At 40.9% G+C, this 18,389-nt stretch overlaps 5 protein-coding genes across 5 annotated transcripts; 2 read left to right on the top strand and 3 right to left on the bottom strand.

The window, feature by feature from the left end:
* Positions 1–544: 544 nt before the first annotated feature.
* On the top strand, positions 545–1,630 carry Pmar_PMAR016902 (hypothetical protein; the record flags this gene model as incomplete). Its single annotated transcript, XM_002765896.1, has 2 exons — positions 545–684; positions 1,606–1,630. 2 exons carry the CDS (start codon positions 545–547, stop codon positions 1,628–1,630), a joined length of 165 nt encoding a protein of 54 aa, XP_002765942.1.
* Positions 1,631–2,695: 1,065 nt separating this feature from the next.
* Positions 2,696–4,462, top strand: Pmar_PMAR016901 (Sporulation-specific protein, putative; the record flags this gene model as incomplete). The annotated part of the gene is made up of 1 exon (XM_002765895.1): positions 2,696–4,462. The coding sequence occupies one exon, from the start codon at positions 2,696–2,698 to the stop codon at positions 4,460–4,462; it is 1,767 nt and encodes a 588-aa protein (XP_002765941.1).
* A 783-nt stretch (positions 4,463–5,245) lies between these two features.
* Pmar_PMAR016900 (zinc finger protein DHHC domain containing protein, putative) lies at positions 5,246–5,530 on the bottom strand (the record flags this gene model as incomplete). Its single annotated transcript, XM_002765894.1, has 2 exons — positions 5,246–5,328; positions 5,372–5,530. Coding segments are annotated over 2 exons (242 nt in total), but the record flags the coding sequence as incomplete, so codon positions are not given.
* A 1,623-nt stretch (positions 5,531–7,153) lies between these two features.
* On the bottom strand, positions 7,154–10,978 carry Pmar_PMAR016899 (merozoite surface protein 3B, putative; the record flags this gene model as incomplete). Its single annotated transcript, XM_002765893.1, has 25 exons — positions 7,154–7,208; positions 7,256–7,383; positions 7,431–7,565; positions 7,610–7,697; positions 7,748–7,821; positions 7,866–7,933; positions 7,975–8,046; positions 8,087–8,160; positions 8,203–8,466; positions 8,501–8,602; positions 8,650–8,721; positions 8,762–8,857; positions 8,904–8,973; positions 9,026–9,218; positions 9,264–9,342; positions 9,389–9,477; positions 9,577–9,675; positions 9,722–9,827; positions 9,876–9,980; positions 10,034–10,104; positions 10,146–10,229; positions 10,275–10,370; positions 10,416–10,569; positions 10,613–10,782; positions 10,832–10,978. The coding sequence occupies 25 exons, from the start codon at positions 10,976–10,978 to the stop codon at positions 7,154–7,156; spliced, it is 2,691 nt and encodes an 896-aa protein (XP_002765939.1).
* Positions 10,979–11,046: 68 nt separating this feature from the next.
* Pmar_PMAR016898 (small GTP binding protein rab6, putative) lies at positions 11,047–12,419 on the bottom strand (the record flags this gene model as incomplete). The annotated part of the gene is made up of 7 exons (XM_002765892.1): positions 11,047–11,168; positions 11,214–11,394; positions 11,438–11,579; positions 11,628–11,713; positions 11,757–12,141; positions 12,181–12,291; positions 12,337–12,419. 7 exons carry the CDS (start codon positions 12,417–12,419, stop codon positions 11,047–11,049), a joined length of 1,110 nt encoding a protein of 369 aa, XP_002765938.1.
* Positions 12,420–18,389: the final 5,970 nt, after the last annotated feature.

Genomic DNA, 18,389 nt, shown 5'->3' with positions numbered 1-18,389 from the left:
GGACTAAATCTGCGGAATGTTTATGGAATAAAAATGATATGCGGTATTATAAGTTCATAGTTAGCGAGATAGTTAGGAGACTACATGATATTCCAAAACAATATCTAGTATCACTACTGGAGGTAATACCAATAGTGTTATTATCATGGTGTTATTAATAATCAGGTTTTGGTCGATACCACCAACATAGCAAAATCTAATGCTGATGAAGATACTATAATGATAGTGAGCATGTGGACACGATTTGAAATTGGAGTGGTATTATAACCAGGTATTGCGAGAAGCTATTAAAAGTTTGAACTATAGACAGACTTCTCATTCACTGTATACATTAGGACGCATCTTAGCTGTAGTATTTACGTTTGTTATTTATACTTTATGTTCTATTCAGACTAATGATAATCTCACTTCAGCACTAAGTAAGAAAGAGATAGAACATATCAATACAGTGTTAAAGAAAAAATGCTATGCTTTTACTAATGCTTTCCATCTATTATATGCTGGGTATTGGTATGCACTTGCATTAGCAGACAATGCATTATTAATGTCCTTTGATACTCTATCTATTTGGTTGGATACTATTATAACTAAGCTTAGCATTGAAATTGATATACATAATATCACTACTGATGAGAATACTGCGATTATTGGTAAGCGTATTACTCGGAATGCACTAATGCTAAGGTAGGAGAATTCGAAAATTTATGTCAACTTTCGTTAGTGTTGATATTTCAGTTACGTATATCATCGTATATTACTAGACACTCCTCATTATCTACAGCTGTTTCCCCATCATATCCAATCGATACTGCAACGATTTAACAATAGCAAATCCACGAATGATGACAATAGTATCATTATGGAGGATGCTGCTGTACTTCAACAACATAATAGTGTTATTACCATTTCTAACGCCTATGCTCATGGTACTAACATTATCACTGATAAAATGGAGTTCCACTCGTTTTACGTGAAGTGGCGCAGTGTGGGAATATATGCAAATGGTCAGCTACATGTGTTGCTAGGAATATGGGAATTTTGAGGAAATTTTGCCAAATTATCGTTGATTTCTGTATACTTATACCCAAAATCGTGTAATTTTCCATAAATAGTGAGGAGGCCTACGAGCTCAGTTGAGGAAACCAAACATATATTCCCAGGCTGAAGTAACGTAATACTCTGTGAGAAAACCCGTTATTCACAGTATGCAGTAGTTTGTGAAATATGTATTCTCACTAGTGTTTTCATAGCACTAGGGTGAGACTCCAATGATGATATTAATCTGCATTATTTCAGCTCAGCATCCAAGTGATTATCCCCTGCCTGGGCAGTGCTCATTCTTTTCGAATTTCATATTGCGTAAAATTAGAGATGATAACACACAAGATGACAATGATGAACAACTACAGCACTTCAGAGGAATATTTGTAGTACTGGGTAGAAATTTCAGTATTATTGGAGTTTCACCCGTTTTACATGAAGTGGCGTAATACTCGGTGAAACACGCGATATTCGTGGTGATATGCAGTAGTCGTGAAATATATTTTCACTGGTGTTTTTCATATCACTAGGGTGAAACTCCATTATTATTATCATTATCATCAGGTTGGACCAGTATTCATACGCTTAGCTGACCCTCTGAGGCGACTCGCAGTGCTATGGGAAGCTCCACATCTTCTAGAAGTGATAATAATATTGATGTTGTTTATCATAGTCATTATACTCATGTCAGCCTGGGTACCGAGAAAAGGAGTGCAAATACTACGACAAACTCAACAGGAAAATACTCACATATTATAATTGGAAATTCATATTAGTGCATTATGACAAAGGTGATAATTTATCAATGATAATCTTCAATTCGAAGCTAGATACATTACCAAACTTATCGCAATATATATCAACATTACAGCTATCACCCGTTCATAATGATGATGATAAGATTTGCATAATAACACCAACAGTTTCTCGACACGATAATAGTGCATGTTGAAGTTGTTTCTGCACTGTTCTGTTTCGTGTTTATCATCAATACCATAATCTCTACAATTCAGTTGTTATCACTATGGCTGATACTGAGGCGTCTGAACGTAATGTTGGCAGTGGTGCGGTACTCGTATCGTTGGCAATCTATGTTGGTATATTTGTTGTTATTATAATAATATTTACTCTTATACACTATAAATGTGTGAAGCTGTATAATCCACGTGAATGCATACCACAGTTGAGGTCGCCACTATCATCGTGGTATCATAACAGGTTTACGTGGATAAAGGAAGCATTTACTATCAGCGATGATGATATATACAATTATTCTGGTCTAGATGCTGTAGCATTCATCAGATTGTTGAAGTTAGGATATAAAGTGGCTATAGTAGGAGTATTGAATTCTATTTACTTGATACCTACTTATAAATTTTCCGATAATACTACTTCTACTAATAATGATGAGTTGGAAATGTGGAGTCTTGGCCATCTCATACCAAACAGTCCAGGCTTATGGGCGGCCTTCATTGCGTCCTACATTATATTCATGTTCACGATGTATCTTATTTATCACGAGTTCCGATGGTATTGCACTAAGAGGCACGATTACTTATCACGTATTAGGGTTGATAACTATAGTATATATGTATGTGGTATACCTACAGAAATGCAATCAAATCAACAGTTACGAAGATTCTTTAACAACGTGATGCCCAATACGGTAGCTGATGTTAGTATAGCATTGGAGATAGATGAGATAGAGAAAGCTGTTGGTAAGAGGGCCTCTGTTGTTAGTAAGCTCGAGCATGCATATAATGTGTTGAAGTATAAGGGTGTACGTCCTAAGCATAAGGTGAAGATATGTGGTAAAGAAAAGGTGGATAGTATTGATTTCTATGAGAATCAACTTGAAGAGTATAACACTCAAATATCGGCTTTTATCACTAAGGCTGTTGAATACCAGGAGAAGGCTCATGATGATAGTATGGACGACGACGACGATGATGATGATACTAAGAAGAAAAATAAGTTGGCATTTGTTACTGCATTACCGTCTCGTATCGTACATGGTGTTCTTGGTAAGGATGATATTAACACTAGATCGGGAGCATTCATTACATTTAATAATCTCAAGTCATCAATGGCAGCTCGGCAAATGGTACATTACAAGATACCATTTATTATGAGTACAGTACCGGCGCCTGCTGTTAAAGATGTTTATTGGTCAAATGTTGGTATATCACATTATCGGCAACAATTGGGTGTATTATTATCGATAGTATTAACGATATGTTTATGTATATTCTGGACTATACCCGTAGCGTTCGTGGCATCAATATCAGAAGTAGATAATCTCAAGAGGGAGTTTAGCTTCATTAACGATGCCTCTAATGCTTGGCCCGGTTTGGATTTACTACTAAAACAAATATCTCCAATACTACTAGCTGTGCTTAATGCACTACTACCAATATTCTTGATGGTATTTTCCAAACAAGAAGGCCACATATCTAGCGCTACATTAGATGCCTCGTTATTCGCAAAACTCGCCTTATTCTTCATTATTCAAACCTTCTTCGTCAGTGCTATTGCTGGTAGCCTATTCACTAGTCTCCAGCAACTTGTTGATAATCCTGCTGGGACTATACGTGATATCTTGGCAACCAATTTACCACAACAAGCTAACTTCTTTATTGCTTTCGTATTCGTTGAAGTTGGTCTAGGGTTAGGCCTCGAGCTCATTAGATTGGTACCGTACATAATATCAGTTATAAGATCATTATTCGGTCCTAATCTAACAGCTAAGGAACGTAGTTCTACATGGTTGGGGTTACGTCCACTTAGTGTACCAGTTACTTTGGACCAACCGAAGCTGCTATCTGATGTTATGTTATTTTTCATGATATTATTTGTTTACTCGATATTGTCACCAATAGTAAGTCTGGTCATGTTATTCGCATTCTTATCAATGAATGTGATATATAAGCACCAATATGCTCATGTGTATGATCCTAGTAACGACACGGGTGGCCAAATGTGGACGCGTGCTATGCGATATATATTGTTCTGTCTGATCATTGCCGAGTTCACGATTATCGCAGTGATAGGTATCAAAGAAGGTAAGATTGTAGCGCCGCTGATGGCGCCTCTATTCATTATGACCATATTGTTCTGGGTCTATCTCGAACAACAACATTTCACTGTAGCACAGTATTTACCTTCTTATACTGCTGCTAATATCGACAATATATACAATGAATATAATGATGATAGAATAACAACATCATCATGGAAAGGTGCCTATATGCAAGAGGCATTGAAGGTGCCCTTGCTACAACCCAATACTGATCAGAGTGATGATGATGAAGAGGAAGAAGATGATTATGATGATAGACCTGTTGCAGGTCTGGATGAAGTCATTGTTGATACCCGAAAGGAGTCGAAGCTATCTACGCCGAGGACTGAAGATATTCCATGATGATTATTATTAGAGATTTTGATTATCACAGTCTTTTACCTTCATCGTGTTGTTGAGTTAAAATATTTATGTGACACAACACGTGGATGGTAAGAACAAAAACACAACAAGTTACACTCAATTATACCGTTTCCGCAGTGATGATGATGATACCTCTGAAATTGGATCATCAGTGATCTCGGTGATATCTCCCGACTGTAATGGATTGGTATCAAACATTTCTGTATCTTCATATATCGGCTCGGTCATAGTAGACGGTATATAACTGAGTAGTGATAACGTGTATCATCATGCATCGTGTATAGGTTACTACGTATTGATTGGTATAAGCCATAATAACCTATTACCACTACCAGCTATCTCAGTGAATGTATCAATCAATGATGATACGCGTCTTCCTCTTGTTCGCTTATATCTAAGACAAGCCTCTATAGAGTACTATTATGGTTTTGACAGTACGTTTCTATGAGTGTGGTATTGGTCTCCAGATTATCAATCTGATCAGACAAGTACTCGACGGTCGAGTACAATCCATATGCACTGATCGCGCCCACGACAAACTACCAAGAATGATAATTATAATAACGAAGATATGATCCTCACCAGTAGTGCTATTGACTCCCGATACTCCTCGTTCCCATTAGTATCATCATCAATATTACTAGTTGTTAGAATGTGAGTATAAACGTATGTTATTATCACTCTCACCACGTGTAGTACGTATGTTGCACTGAAGATAAGCGTCTGAATATGATGATGATAAAATCGATTATTATGTCGTACTTACGTATATTAAGAATAATATGAATAGCTTCTGATTCTTATACCCTACACAGTTGTTAATCCATATACAATGATGATCCATCCTGAATGAATCCATTTGCCTTATTCCTCATCTATCGTAACTACCTGTATACGCATCTCTGACATCGGCTACAGTGATGTGCTCTTAACGGCTTCCATGACCCGGTACATTTGATACATACATTACTACCATCCGGAGGTATAGTCCAATCAACGTATCCAGGATCACCCAATGAGGCTCTGATTACTATCATGCTACTACCACTACTGTATATGATCGTTATTAGTACTACTACCCTATATGAGCTACTATCGCCATTGATCCAGTAGTCAATCGTATGCATAGCAATATTAATGGTAATATGTGATATGATGATGATGCAAGCGCAGTAGTAGTATTATAATAGTATATGGCAATAGCCTCGAATAGGAGTATTACACACCATACCTGGTATAGCTCTACTATAACTGAGAATTGTACTAGTTATTACCGTTATAACATATACTACCCCCAGGACCTTATCCACGATACCCGGTTCCCTATCTATAACCGTCAATAACGATACAATGCGCTCACTATTAATATAACTACCTTCTGCAGCTACTTCATCATCAATAGTACTACCATTTATGGTAGTCATATCCAGTGTCGAGGATGTTGATCAAGGCGAGAGAGAGAAAGAACATGTATCATATGGTCGCAGGTTCGATCCCGGACGACTTCATCTCCAACACAAGAACTCACTCATGTTGTCCACCTTATTGTGATAATCTTGATGCTCTCACGGCTTGAGCTACTAGTGCTTATACTTCAGTCATGGTGTTTATGCTAACTCCTCATCACTTGCTATCATCGAGCAATCCTCACAGTAGGTAGCTGTAACACGATGCTACCCCACCCATCGTATGATGATAGGATTCCCCATATCGGGATGGTCGGATATTACACATCGTCCTCCACCTGGTCTAACAGCATCATCAGCATGTTGGCTGAAGTAATAGAGCATTATCAACACATTGTGATAATGCTCAGTCATCATTCATTGAAGAATCCATGGTTGTACATATCAAAGGAGCTCAGCAATAACCATCACCAACAACGGCTAGCCTATACAGATATCGGAGATAAACTGTTTATTAGTAGGTATACTTAGCATACTGATTACACAACTTATTATCATACAGATACCGATAGTAAATGTCGTGAGAATGATGATATATTCAACAAACAGTTGATTCATCCAGCTATGGTCATACCATAATTCTAGCAAAAATATTGAAGACGGTGATAATGATAGGTATTCAGAAAAGACGTTGCACGATTGCATGTGAACCTCTTGGATGTGAGCAACAAGGCTAATCCCAAGTTACTCTGGGTGAACACTGTAGATATTTCCAACTGTATAGAACTCGTATAGGATGCTGAATATCGAGGCCCAACTACATCGGGTCCACTGAAGTTGGGTCATAGAGATGATGCTTTTGGTGGTATACAACCGAATATCATCAGACCATGCATACCAGCAAATGGTCATATTGGACAACACCCAATGAAGTAATATGATATAGACGTGTTATCATCATTATTCAAGTAGATTCATCCTCACTATAGAAGCGAAGAAGGATCACTCATGGCCTATGGCGTTCCCCTTCAAAGAGACTTATGTACTCAAACCTCGTCCACAGTGCGATTATGTCATATCACGCTGATACTCATGTTATACATGGCCATGTATGAACCTCATTAATGATAGTGTTCGGGTTGTAGTAGTAGTAGTAGTAGTAGTAGTAGTAGTAGTAGTAGTAGTAATAATAGTAGTAGACTATATAACTCATCAACTTATTCATACAGAGAAAGGTGAACATGGGATACAATCATCATGATCATTATGGTTTAGCCGACTTCTTAGTGAGATCATCACGGCGACGCTGTTCATGATACCTAAATGGCAATGATGGAGCCATCTATACGACAATGATGATGGCGACATTTCCTTGGCTTCAAGTAGTTGATCATATGATGATTTGATCTCCTCTTGAAGTTCATTAACATGAGCGTAACTCATATTAAGCTCAGCTGCCACAGCTTTCATGCATCTAGTCTTCTTGGCAAGCTCCTATAACACCAATAATCATACATTACTATCATCATCATTACTACTACCCTCTGAAGATCAGTGGCTTCCCGTGCGAGATCCACACCTGTCACTATTCCTTCACCCGTACCTTCCTCCCCTTCCCCCTTGGTTGTTTCATCCATTAGTACTCTATACAACTCCAGTCGATGTTCTTCTTTACTCTACAGCAAACAACAATAATCTATTTGCAAGAATGGTTGTTCACCTGTAATTCTAAATCATAGTTCACTAACTCTTCACTTTTCCTTATCAATCTTTTCTGCAGAGTATTGATCTTATCCTCGAGTTCGCCTCTGAATACTACTGTAACGATAGTACTTCAACAACAGCATCATCATCCCACATATTGAGATCAGTTCCCTCCAGTGCACGCCATCGCTGCGTGTTATCAGGATTCTCCAACTCCTCGACTAGTCCCTGTGCACTCCCATTAATGAGCATTTCTAGGGAGGCCTCCTTACCCGAACTTTACTTTTCTCTTTCATCAATTCTTGTTGTAGTCGGTACACTTCATTTCGTAACGACGCCTCTAGGCTTGAGTGTACGCCGATATCACTAGCACGCCCTTACCCTCGTCAACTTGGATATTCAGATTGGCAATATTCCTCTTCGTCGATTCCATCACCAAACTTATGCTTCTACCTGAGCTCATGCTCACTACATATGATAATAAGGTGAACACCTTCATCTTCTTTTCTACTATGTTCGACACTGCCCTCATCAATAGTGTTCTCTTGTACTCTCAATTTTTCATACCTAATATCGATGGCAACGGCAAAGGCTATTCCTCATTATTACAATAAAGCAAGTTCATCATTACGACGAACCAGGTTGGCCCCCATTATATCCTTTTCTGCCATCAACGACATATATTCCTTCTCAATCTTGCCTTTCTCTTTTTCAATCTTCTTCAATTCATCTTCAAGTTGTTCATTACGTTTAACAATAATGATTATACTACTTTCCAGTTCCGTCACTTTATTCCGACTATCGCTTACACCCTCTTCTGACTCCTTCTGTTTTTCTCTTATTCTCATCAGCTCAGCGCGAACACTGGCATCGCTATAAAGAAAATACCGCTGATGCAACAACCGACCTATCAGCGTTCCTTAGTATTCTATTATAACGAAAATGTTCCTTCATTAGGACGTCATCTTTAGCCTTGATATCGCCTTCTAATTCTTCTACTTCATGATTCCTAAAATTTCTCATAACCATTGACATCGTTACGACAATTATTATTACATAACTTTCAGTTGTCGTCTCAGCTGAGATATTTCATCTTCTGATTCTTTCAATTTCTTACAGTATTCATTCCTACATAATAATAAGAACAATAAGATCCCCCAGCACATACCTCTCAGCTCTAGCATCATCATATAACCCTTTTTGTATAACCAGTTCAGCATTATCCTCATTGATTATCTTACGTGCTTCAATGACTTTATTTTCTCTGATGAAAACCAATATAGCTGCTCATCTACACTACCAGTGAATACCTTGTTTTGATCTCCTCTATTCCTCTCATACATTTACTGTTCGCTGTTGATATGTCCAGACCGAATTTCTCTTAATACACAGCGATGCTCACCATCATCATCTTTGTTGTTTTTATCATTACCTCGTTCTTTGATAAGTGTTTGTATTTCACGCTTGTCAACATCAATTTTCTTCTTTACATTATTGATCTCATACTCCAAGCCGTCATTCACCCTCTCGATGCGCTCCATCTCATTCAGTTCCTTCTGGCCCTTACTATGTATTCTCATGAGTAACTTATTGAATACATCCCTATCAGCCAACAGAGTATCAATCTATAAACAACTCTTTATCATCGTATAACTACGTCCCGCCATTACCGTGGATGCATCATTCACAGCAAACTTCCTTATAGATTTCATAGTATTCATAATTTCCGTCATAACTCGTGCAGAGATCCTGACAAGACTATATGTCGTTATTATAATCATCATAGCATCATCACTTCTCCTTATCATTCACCAACTTCCTCTTCTTATCATCATCACTGATTTTACCCAGCTTGAGATTAGCAATATCGTTATCAATCTTTCCCTAATCATAACCATCAAAGCCTTATCAAGACTATATCACTAATCATCGCAATGTAATGATTACATCATATTATCATAATAATGATATATACATTATTACTTTATCATGTTTGGCTTTACCCAGTGCACTGTTGATGATATGAAGTTCATTCTCAATCTTCTTATGATTATCGTCCGCCTCTATCCTTGCTTCAACTTCCTACTTCCACTCATGACAAGCGTCATCATCATGTAGTCGGTTTTACTTTGTGGTAGATACCCTTTAACATATTCAGCTCATCAGTGTTCTCCTCGTTAGTCGCTATGATCCTCTCATGCTGTCTTCTATCCTCCCTCAATTCTTGCTCTAATCTGTAACATTACCATCATCACTATATATTCCTCTATGGCTCTTATGACGTATGTAAGTCATGAACTAGAGTATCGAGAGTATTATGTTGTTCATTCAACTCTTCCTCTTGTGTGGCCACCTTCTTAGCTACCTTCAGCACCTCAGCCTCCATCCTGAGCAGCATCGTCATGACACCTCCATCACGTATCATCATCATCAACGCTACCGGTCCTTCCTTCTACCCTCCTTCTCCTCAATATCCTTATTCGTTCCATAGGCCAATCGTACATCCTCAAGCTGATACTCATACTCCTATTACATGTTCTAACGCTTCTTACATCTTGTGATAGCGCCTCATGTTTCATCTTCAATTCCTCTACATCTTGTGTGAGTGTGTTCTTCTTCATTGTGAGGTCAGCGGACTGCAGTAATAGTCACTACTGTATAAGTACTAATGCTATTATCACTATATCGTTCAACTTCTGAGTCTGCTCCTTGAGTTTATCAATATTATTCTTCAACGCATTGATCTTCACCTCTCTATGCTGTGCTTTATGTATACCCTAAATAACCTCATCATACGAGTATTTACTTACTCCTTTTACGACCTCATCTAACACGGTCGTTAAGGTGCTCAACTCCTCTCTCAAGGACTTGATAGTAGTAGACGCTATATTATGCTTCTCATCAGCTGCCTCTACCGAACGCCACAAATCTTCAGTCTCTTCCTTTAGTTTTTCTATCAACTTCTGATCCTCATCACTATAATCAATATTATCATACATCGCATGAGCGTGTTCATCACCTTAGTCGTACAGCAGTCTTCACTTTGTTGATATTATTCTCCATCTCCGATTTGAGACGATCATATTTATCATATAATCGTCTTTCTGAATCATTGCTTCTCTGCAGTGCTCTATATAATTTGAAATACTCATTCTTCAGATGTCGTAATGATGGTTCATCGAGTACTCCCTGATTTGCTCGAGTTGTGGTATGACAATAATACTGTGAATATTGCTACTTGTATAACAGTATCCAAATCTGCTTCCAACTTATCGAATGCTTCCAGACTCTTCTTGACAATATCAATTTGGGTATCATCCTTCTCCTCCTTTTTACCATCATTCTTACCTTTTTTCGGTTTATTCTTCTTATTCTTAGGAGCCATAAGAGCTATGAATAACAAGGGAACTAGTCAGATGTGTTATCTTAATTATGACGTGAATGACATTGCTATTAATGATAGCACGTTGATAATAGTCGTGTGAAAAGATACAAGAATGCTTCCTGTATTCCCTCTCCAGTGTTAGCGCTTGTCTCGAAATACTTCATACCGTTCTGTGCTGCATAGTCCTCACCTATCACCACCAGATGACCAGCGTAACTAGCGTTATCATCCTTACCTTGTTCTCTAGTTACTACTCTCAATGCTTCAACATCTATCTTATTAGCTACCAGTATGATAGGGATCTTATCCCTACCAATCTTACTGTTACATTCTCGTATGGTGATGAGCTCATTGAGCCAACCATCTAGTGCTCTAAACGATGCCATAGACGTCACATCATACACCAGCAGTCCACTCTGATGGTGGGAATTATCATCATATGTGTATTCTTATTATTACTTGTGTGTTATCATAAAATTCAATCCTGATATCTCTGAATTCATCATGTCCAGCCATATCGAAGAGATTTATCTTCATAATATGACTCTTCCCTTCTCCACTGTATTTGATAGTCTTTGTACCATAATCGATACCGATAGTACTATCACCATCATCATTGTCATCTTAAGCACTAGTCTCATACTATCACCTTATATATCGTTTGATAAATCTTCCCTCACAATACCTCTTAACTATACAGCTCTTACCAACAGCCTCCGCTCCCATTGTTATTATCTAATACTCACTAGTGCTACTACAAGTGGTCGACTGTTCTTACCTTGTATCGCGGGGCTCCTACGGAATGGTTGATGATGTTTATATCAATAGTTATGTTGGCGTATGTACTGCTACCTCTCCCCTTCTCACTAGTACGTCTATGAGTGGCTTCCCCACGATTCTTAGACGTTAATCGTTTTATGAGATCATCCCTTTCAATGCAGTCATCATGTCTAATACCCAAACTCGTGAGTCTATCCTTGAGTTCCTTTATACTCATCATATTATACGATACCCCATCACTCCTACTCGTTCCACCCGCCTCACTCTTCACCTTATCGTCACCATCATAATGCTTTTTAGGATGTGGTTTGTCTGCTTGGCTCCTTCTTGGTTGTTCTTGTTTCCTGCTGATTATACCATCTGTTTTATTCTTCTTATTGTACCTAAAGGGAATTACTATACATAGCGCGACGCTACATTACATATATCGTGTGTTGGTGTTGGACAAGACCTCGAAGGCTTGCTTCACTGACTTGAACATTTCCTCATCCCCTCCTTTATCAGGATGATGTATTAAGGCTGCCTTCTTATACCTACACTAGCCCAATGATAGTGCTACTACTGATGCTACGACTTACGCTTTTTTAATGTCATCTAATGTTGCCTCTCTGTGTATATTGAGTAGATAGTAATAGTTACTACCCCCACTAGACATGTCCATACTTAGTATGTATATCGAAAACACTTGTATTAGATCCTTAGAATGGCTGTTAGTCAACACCACGAGCCACGAGATCTTAAGCGTTTTCGTGGTCATCCTGTACATCCTAAAAGCTTCACCGATGGTTACCAAGTCTCGACATGTGACGAAGCAGCAAGTCGAGAGGAGCTCTGTGGCAAATCGGAGGTCCTCGCGGATCTTGGCACCTTTATCATTGTGTCATAAATTAGATTTCGCCCGAGATCCTGTCGTATCAATCGGTTTCGTATCTTACGGTTTCAGATCGGAACTGTTGATCGATTTTGATAACTGGGTCTATCAGTAAGATGATCTCGATGTTCAGGACCGAGTCCAGAGCAGTGTATTACACGGGAAATACGATGCCAGAATCGACTCTGAAGTCCAGGATTGGCTGATCGGGTAGAATGTCGTAACTTTCCGGGGTGAGATTTGCAACACGGCTCATTGTTAATGAGCCGTTTTGCTAATCTCGTTTAGTTCAAGCAGGAATATGGGATTTGTGTTGCTGGCAGAAGAATCCTCCTCGGGTTATGTGATGTCGTTTCGCTGGAACTCTATACCTTTCAGAAATCTTTCTGGCGGATTAGGCTACCGATTCAGCGGATAAGAAAGTCACCTTCGCGGATAGGGACACCAATCTAGCGATGAGAGTCGAACAGGGAAATCAATTTCGCGAGTAAAGACATCAATTTCGTGATTAAGGAATGCAATTTCACGAACAAAGATATCAAATTCGGGTTAGAGTTCCATGAACATAAAAGATTCTTCGTGCTGCTAGAAGCGAGTGATAATGTGTAAACGAATCCTTCACGCTGCGCTGAAGTATCCTCCCCGAAATTATTTCTGGGAAGATGTAGTCCAGGCGGAAATCGGCCCCTGAAGCGAGGGCCAATCCCGCTTCAAGGCCGAATTCCAAACATAAGGTGGAGGCCAATTAAGGAGAAGGCCAATCCAGCCGAGGGGAAAAGGCGTGAGCGAAGCCAATTCAACTAAAATTGGTATGCTTGGGATTCCCAAGCATCCACTCGGATTCACTTCTCTATGTACTGGTGTGATACAGTATCTCCACATGTTTAAGTTCTCACCAGCGTATTCAAGGTTTTTGTCCACAGCGATAGCAGCCTCACACATCAATCAGGTCTGTCAATGGCCTAGTCACAATCCCTCGCACGTAATATACCGTCCGAGGACCGAACCTGGACTACTCATTTGGGAGGTGGTTATCTTAACCATTAGAGTGATAATGCTGATGGTAGTTTGTCCAATTTACCCTGAAGATGAGGCATCACGTGACACGTATATTGGGTCCTTGGCTACCGAATGGCATCTTGTATCCCTGTCCCCAGCAGAGTCTGCCTGATCTCTATCGGCATAGGCGGTCATTTCAACGAGTCTTCTCTAGTTCACCCGAATATTCTCCGATCAGCATCGCCAGAATCCATCACCACACTGGAGGTCGTCCTATCGGACTTCATCTTGAGGTATGCTAATACAGTGTACTACACTGAGTGTAGCCCTCTCTACATTTTACTCAAATCATCATCTTGTCTCCAGGTGTCCTCCCCAACGTCGACTAGGTCGTTGGTTATCCCCATACAAGCTGGAGATAATGTTGGTGCCCTTTGCGGGGTATGTCAACTACCAATCCCTCTCTCATCTATCATCAATTCAGAAAGTTCAACACGCTGTTGGTTCGCCTCGAGTTGACATCCGCACCAACCCACCCGAGAGTATCCTAATATCATCAGAAGAATCGGCGTTGAAGCTGCTTGATATTGAAGACGGCTTTCATGTAGGCTGCTAATTGCTCACGGGGATACATTCTCTCTCCTCCAATATCCAACAGGTCGACACTGTAAACGATCTGTGAAGTACTCTCTATAATACTCTTGGACACTGGTTGCAATGATGTCCCCGGACTGGTGATCCTCAGTTACATGTCGCCAAGGAGACAACTGAGGGTTCTCAGTCAATTGAGGTGCTACCTTTGGGTAGCAGCAGCCAGCTCGGGTCCAACGATGCGGAGCGGCTCACAGCTTTGAAAGATCAGCGTCGGGAGATGCTAGCCCTACAGAAAGATATCCAGGACCTAGCGTTAAGGAAAACCAAGTGAGCAGGTCAGACTGCTTACTATTGATACTCCCTTACAGCAAGTACGCTATCGGCGGAGTGGTACTGTTCTCCCTCGAGTGGGTTTTGGTCTACTACGGCACATACTGCCTTTATGGCTGGGATGTCATGGAGCCGATAACGGTGAGGTCTCGCTGGTCTGACCAGCCTGCTCACAGCGGAGTGATATTTCATCGGCAATGAGATCTCTAAACTAACTAGGATGGTAACCTCCTGGTAGGCTACGACTCGTAGCCGATTACGGGTGGGGAATGAATTCTGCTACACTGATGATACTTCCAGCGTACGACGAGATGGGAACTGGGTCCTATCATCACTCGGTCACCGAGTATCGGTCATCCTGTATCATGTTTTCCCCGCGGTATCATTGAATTCGCTATTTAAAGGATGCGGCCGATTCAGTCTATATAACTCAGTGAGATTCAATTTCGTGGTCGTGTTTCTTCAGTACCTCCTAGCATTACTCGACGTCATCGTCACATATGCTTTCTTTATGCTCTGGAGAGAAGACTTTTCCCCAAAAACCTTACAACAGGTGAAATCTCCTCTTCATTGGTGGTGTCTACTTCATCTACCTCCCTTCAAGGGAGTTCCTTAGACTATAGCCACTAGCTCGCATTGTACTGAGTTCAGTCAGTATGTGGTCATAAGAATGTGGCATATTATCCTCTCGATTATTCCGCATACAACGCACCAGGCCAATCTTCTCTATCCTTGCGTTTATCGTTTTTGCCGTAGGTTATTTACGCCAGGCATGAGCGAAAACTGAGCGAGGCTCGGGGCTTCGATGTGGAAGTGCAAAAAGCAGTGGAGAGAGAAATAACACTGCTAGAGAAAAAGCTCAGGAAATGATCCGTTGTGAGTGCGCTAGCCATGTTTCCTCGCATCATCCCTGATGTTCCGTTCGGTCATACGATGGCTACAAGCAACGAGTGTGTACTGCTCGTGTATCTCGAACCTCGATGTCTACTGAATGATGCTAGTGGGCCAATCCTGAATCATCTTCACAGCTGGAGTGTAACGTCTACGGACGGTTAGATCGGCGACAGATATATGCACCAGCACTTTTCAAGGGGAATTTCCTCTTCCTTTGTTTGCGTCAGGGGTACGACAGTTTGACTCAATCAAGTTATTTGACCTTGTCAGTGTACGGTACATTATGTACCCAGAATTTTATGAGAGTCATAGTCCTCACGTGCACGTTCGTCTCCTTTTTATGAGGAGATATTCGGTTACTGCGCCGGACAAGGTACTTCTGACTAGAACCTCGTGGCAAGACGTCTTGTTGAAAAGGCTTTCTGGGCGCCTTGATCCCTCCCTAACTCACTATCGCTAACGCATCGTCTGTGGCAGAAGAGAAAAGCTTATCAGAAATCCCAGAGTGATAGTGATATAGTCCGGCCAGAGTGATATCATCCCCTCATATCATGGGGGTAAAATTCTATCGTGTCCTTCCTCATATTCATGACGTAAACGTGACACCTTAAGCAAACCTTGCCTGGCAAACTCATTGAGGAAAAATGTGTACAGGAAGAGATTGTCTTCTCCTGAAGGTAAACGACTCAGTTTCTCGTGAGCGAGCAGCTCTAGCGGAAAAGTGTCTAACTGGGACCCCCAACTTACTCAGGATCGTCTTGAATCCGAGTTTCTCGTAGAGCTTGATGGCTGGCAAATTCTCGACATCAACCTCCAGGGACAAAGCAATAATCCTGAATTCACTGGTGGCCTGAAAACGGACGTATCACTCGAACGCCCTTGGGAAGAGGGACCCCCTCCTTCCTCCTGTTCATGAGAGTTGAACATGAGCACAATGCGTGGCCGCTATTGCACTTTCGAGCTCCGGAATTCCCGGAGAGTTATAAAAATGGATCCTCACCTTGAGGATGGCACATTTCAACAGTGCCGATACCCTTTCCTCTCCAGGGGTCCACAACTTCAACCTGAGATTGAGATGGCTACCCCAGATATTGACTGGTCTCCACCAGCCGGAGTTCCTAACTCAAGCTGAATAGCCAGTAGTGTTCCTCGCGATTGGGCTATCAACACCCACCCGTGAATCCGGAATTCGGAGCTCGAATAAGAAAGCGTGATACCCGGAGGCTCATCGGGAGCCCTCCGATCACTCGACAGTGTTGCATAGATTCGACCTTACTCCAAATTGAGTCGACATATAGTTTCAAAAGATTTCTGCTTCAATTTCGCGCGGTTTCGACTTGATTTCTCAACACGCTATGCCGTAAAATGATAGAAATATGCTTTTACATCTTTATTTTTATCATTGCGTGTTGGAGAATTTAAGACGATGTTGCAAATCAATTTGGAGCACTGTAGCGATAAATTATCGAGTAGTCCCCTTCAAGGGTCCTCAATGGCTCACATATATTATGTAACCGAAGTCGCGGCGACTTAGTCGCCTTTCACCGCTGGATGTGGCCTGGAAGAGAAAATCTTTTGGTTGCTGAAGCTCACGGCTCACATTCTGAGAATGTGAGCCTGTGAGCATGTGAAAAATAGCTATTAAGAAGAGAATGTCAATCTCTTTTTAATAGCAAGAAGACGACGGACGAAGACGACGGATCTCATCACAACCATCTTACCTCGAATACCGATGTCGTGGGACTTCCAGATGTTGTGGAGCCGATGAAGGTTGCCCCCCGACTCGAATTCGATCACGTATTGCCTTCACGTATCCAGCTTCACTAGATATCAAGACTCCCAGTTGTCGATAGTCTGTAACCACCGCCACTCTATTATGCTCGCTGTCGTGTTGACAATTGATAAGTAGTCTCCTTCCCGGTTCACCGATCCTTAAACTGAGATTTGCTCGAGCAGCCTCCTCTTCTAACGCATCCAGTGCAAGGCCACTCTCTTCTTGAGAGTCTGTTGAAACCGTAATGTCATCAGCGAAGCATAGGCGCCCGATAGGTTCTTGTAAGCTATACGATCTTTCAGGGAATCGAGTGTGCCCATGGTTGTAGTCATGCTCTTTGAGAAGGACGAAACCACGCTTTGCAGTTATTATACTTCGTCTCAGTATCATATCCAGTGGTGTTATGAAGATAATGGGGCTCTATATATCGCCCTGCTTAACTCCTGATCGCAACTTGACTTCACAGGTCTTCTTATGAACTATCAATGATGCCACTGCATCCGAGTAGCTCTGCTCTATTATTCTCAAATATTTTGGGTGAGTATCCGCCGCCTGTAGACAGTCCATCATGGACCTCCTATCCAACTTATCGAATGCCTTCTTGCAGTCTGCCATCAGTAGGCAAAGGGGTCGATTATATTATATGCTGTGCATGCATCTATCAGCAATTGTGTAGCATGTATGACTTCAACCGCAGACCGAGATTTTCTGAATCCGCATTGTGAGCGGTGAATCCTTTTATCCAACTGGCCTCTGATGCAGGATTGAGACTATAAACACGGGTAACGATAAGTTCCGCGAGCGTTATTAGGAAGGCTGCCTACAGGTAAGTGCCTAGGTTCGTATCATTGCTAGTCCCCATGATCTGCGGTCACTAATTGACTATCTCTTGTCATCTCGACTATCTGCTAATCACCAGTCATCGTATTGACTTGCCATGTCGCTAAGGTTGAATCTAAGTCATCCACTTCGTATCGCTCTGATGAGCTAGATGGTGCTCCATCCGATGATACAAGACTTGTATTACAAGTCGGTCGTCTCTGTTATGGGCGAATTCATTCCCCCGATACTCGACAAATAGCCCACTTAGATCAAAGCTAATTTTACTGATCAGATCTTGAGCCCACTTATTGATATGACCGTATGCATATGAGTAATAATGCTACTAT

This window comes from Perkinsus marinus, assembly GCF_000006405.1.
Source record: "Perkinsus marinus ATCC 50983 genomic scaffold scf_1104296974312, whole genome shotgun sequence".
Classification (NCBI taxonomy): Eukaryota; Perkinsozoa; order Perkinsida; family Perkinsidae; genus Perkinsus; species Perkinsus marinus.
Note: the sequence above shows the minus strand (reverse complement) of the source record. Positions and strands in the feature narration are given on the sequence as shown.